Source organism: Mus pahari, chromosome 16 (genome assembly GCF_900095145.1).
Source record: "Mus pahari chromosome 16, PAHARI_EIJ_v1.1, whole genome shotgun sequence".
NCBI classification, from domain to species: Eukaryota; Metazoa; Chordata; class Mammalia; order Rodentia; family Muridae; genus Mus; species Mus pahari.
Genome location: NC_034605.1, coordinates 60,837,244 through 60,840,438, shown reverse-complemented (window position 1 = coordinate 60,840,438; position 3,195 = coordinate 60,837,244). Strand labels below are relative to the sequence as shown.

The 3,195-nt window shown below is 46.2% G+C and overlaps 1 protein-coding gene across 3 annotated transcripts in view; it reads right to left on the bottom strand.

The window, feature by feature from the left end:
• Positions 1-1,657: 1,657 nt before the first annotated feature.
• Positions 1,658-3,195, bottom strand: part of Idnk (IDNK gluconokinase) — a 5,143-nt gene continuing 3,605 nt past the window's right edge. Inside the window, exons 4-5 of one of the 3 annotated variants that reach the window (XM_021215914.2) lie at positions 2,599-2,642; positions 1,658-2,175 (exon numbers count right to left, since the gene is read on the bottom strand). In XM_021215914.2, coding sequence (XP_021071573.1) covers positions 1,830-2,175; positions 2,599-2,642 — 390 coding nt within the window. In that variant the 3' untranslated portion in view covers positions 1,658-1,829. The remainder of the gene's footprint in view (positions 2,176-2,598; positions 2,643-3,195) is intronic. The other 2 variants (XM_029547533.1, XM_021215915.2) reach the window with 2 other exon arrangements.

Below are 3,195 nucleotides of genomic sequence, written 5' to 3'. Positions count from 1 at the left end.
GAGAGATGGCTCAGCGGTTAAGAGTACTGACTGCTCTTCTGAAGGTCCTGAGTTCAAATCCCAGCAACCACATGGTGGCTCACAACCACCCATAACAAGATCTGACGCCCTCTTCTGGAGTGTCTGACAGCTACAGAGTAATTACATATAATAAATAAATAAATAAATAAATAAATAAATAAATCTTTGAAAAAAAAAAAACTCATTAGAAAAAAAAAATTCCTTGCCGGGTATGGTAACACACACCTTTAGTCTTCCTACTCGGTAAGTTTGAAGCCGTCCTGTTCTACATAACGATTCTAGGAGATTGGGGAGATTTGAGACGGTATCTCCAGAAAACAACACAAAGATGATTTTTAAAAGGAGAAAACCCCGCACAGTCTTTCCCCACGGTGATTCTAAGTCCCATCAGGTTAACGAGATGATCTGTCACACTGCTCAACCAAAAAGGCAGCTGCTTGTAACCCTATCAGGAAATGGAGACAGCCTGAAACGTCCGTCAAACGTGGACACACAGTAAAATGTCAGATAGTTGTGAAAAGACCCTGTTCTCCCCCAAGCAGGTCCTAAACTTATATATACATATATGGTGGTGGTGGTGGTGGTGTGTGTGTGTGTGTATGTGTGTAAAAAGGTCTAAAGAGAGGGTGGGAGCCATGAGTGCAGGAAGATGGCCATCTGGGGAAAGGAAGGGAACCAGCCAGAGAGAAACAAGAGACACAGGGTGGGGGAAGGGCAGTGAACCAGGGCAACGAATTAGAATAAAGACTAAAGACAGATGTATGCAAACAAAGCTGTTTGTGGCGGGCAAGCCTTCAACCCAGCACTGGAGAGGCAGAAAGAGGCAACTGTCTGAGTTTGAGGCCAACCTGTCCCAGCAACCCACTAATAACAATGACAATAAATGAGATTATAGATAGCAAATGACAGAAGACGGAGCCTATGATTTTCTACGCTAACCTAAAATATTTAAAAGTCCTTGCCACTGTGTGGCATGCAGTGGGCGGCTCGGTTCCGCTGGGGTTTCTATTGCTGAAACCGGTTTCCTGAATAGCAAGTTTCATTCATTTGTACAGATACAGGCACGAGCTACTGTTCTTTCCCAAAGTAGTAATTTCTAGCATTGATTATAGGATTTCCTCTGGCCATCTGGTTACATTGTACATCAATTTAAACTTCAGTCTTTAACTTTAAAAAAATAAAAAGATTTATTATATCACGAGTACACTGTAGCTATCTTCAGACACACCAGGAGAAGTCATCCCATCCCATTACAGATGGTTGTGAGCCACCATGTGGCTGCTGGGATTTGAACTCCGGACCTCTGGAAGTGCTCTTAACCACTGAGCCATCTCTCCAGCGCGTTTTTTAACATTTAACACCCCTCCCCCGTCCTGTCACAACTGCACACTGCCAAGCAGGTCACAAATTGCTAACACAGTCAAACAACGGCTTTCACCTCCATGCACTGCGGTTTGTCCCCAATTAAGAATTTACAGTACTTAATTCCAGCACTTGGAAGGCAGAGGCAGGCGGATTTCTGAGTTCGAGGCCAGCCTGGTCTACAGAGTGAGTTCCAGGATAGCTAGGGCTACAAAGAGAAACCCTATCTCGAAAAAAAAAAAAAAAAAAAAAAATTTACAGTACAGCCCAATGGTGGTAGTGCACTCCTTTAATTCCTGCCCTCGGGGTGGCAGAGGCAGGCAGATCTCTGGGTTCCAGACCAGCCTGGTCTACACAGAGAAACCCTGTCTCTTAAATAAAGAATTCAGAAGACACCACTGGCGAGGAGCTTGGGAGCAGAGTGCACTCTGGTATGAACGAGTTCTTCATTTGAGGGCTTCCATAACAGCAGCAGCGATCTCCGGGAGACCTTTGTCCACACTGACTTGGATGAAGTTTTCGGGAGCTGATGGGGGTTCCAGAATACTGAACTGGGACTGCAGTAACTCGGGTGGCATAAAATGTCCTTTTCTTTGGAGCAAGCGTCCATAAATGACGTCAAACGAGCCGCAGAGGTAGACCACCAGGAGTTTCCCACCGGCCAGCGGTTCCTCCTTTGCTGAGCCATCACTTTTCAGGGGCGCATCACTTCCCCCTCGGATCAAGATGTCTCTGTACATTTTCTTAAGAGCTGAACAGGCTAGAACAACAGGCTGTCCCAAAGCCACATCTCTGTTTTCAAAATATAAGAAAACACATTACCCCCCCCACACACACACACACACACACAAGAGGATGAGGGCTGAAGAATGAAGCAATGTAAAGGTTTCAGTCATAGGTGGTGGGGCTCTGCCAATGTCAAGTGCTACTTGAAAATGGAGACTAAGCAGCGGGCGCTAAGCGATCATAAATTGAGGGTCACGGTCTTTCATCTGGGAACTGAGCAGTCTCAGGCTCAAGTGTTACATTCCCGGGCATCAGTTTCTCACCCGTAAAATGGGCCCATTCAGAGCCGTCCCCAACAGAGGTTGGCTGGGTACCTGGTATGTGCAAGCACTAAGTGTTTGTCTCCACCCCGGTGGATGCATCCAGTTGTGGTTTCAGAAGTGATTTTTAATTTACTGGATTATACCATGGGCGGGCATGACGTCATACCTTAGTAAAATGCCGTGCAAGGTGCAAAGCCATGGGATCCTGTCCTGAAATTAGAACAGACTCAAAGTGGCGTCCCCGGGATTGCTTGTACAGAAACGGCTGTACCGTAGTCACAACGGTCAGCTTCGAAGAGATCTCTGTGGTTATGAGAACCAGGCATGAACAGGCTGGGGGGCCAAGCCACAGTCCTACAACCACAGAAACATTTTCTTGGTTCTGGTTTGATGGCTCATTTCATAAAATTATAAATTTCCTTACAATCCTCCATACCCGCTCCAATCCCCCCCACTGGTGCAGACGTCCTCCCTGTCTTTCATGCACACACCTCTGACTTGACTGTGGCTGATATGCTTTCAATGCATCTGTCAGAACCTGCAGCTAAGCACTTGATCTGCAGCTGAGTTCTACCCCAGCCTTGAATTAATGTTTTGTTTTTTTTTTAATTTGTTTATAGCTGGGCAGTGGTGGCACATGCCTTTAAACCCTGGGAGGTAGGGGCAGGTGGATTTCTGAGTTCGAGGCCAGCCTGGTCTACAAAGTGAGTTCCAGGACAGCCAGGGCTATATAGAGAAACCCTGTCTCGAAAAACCAAAAAAA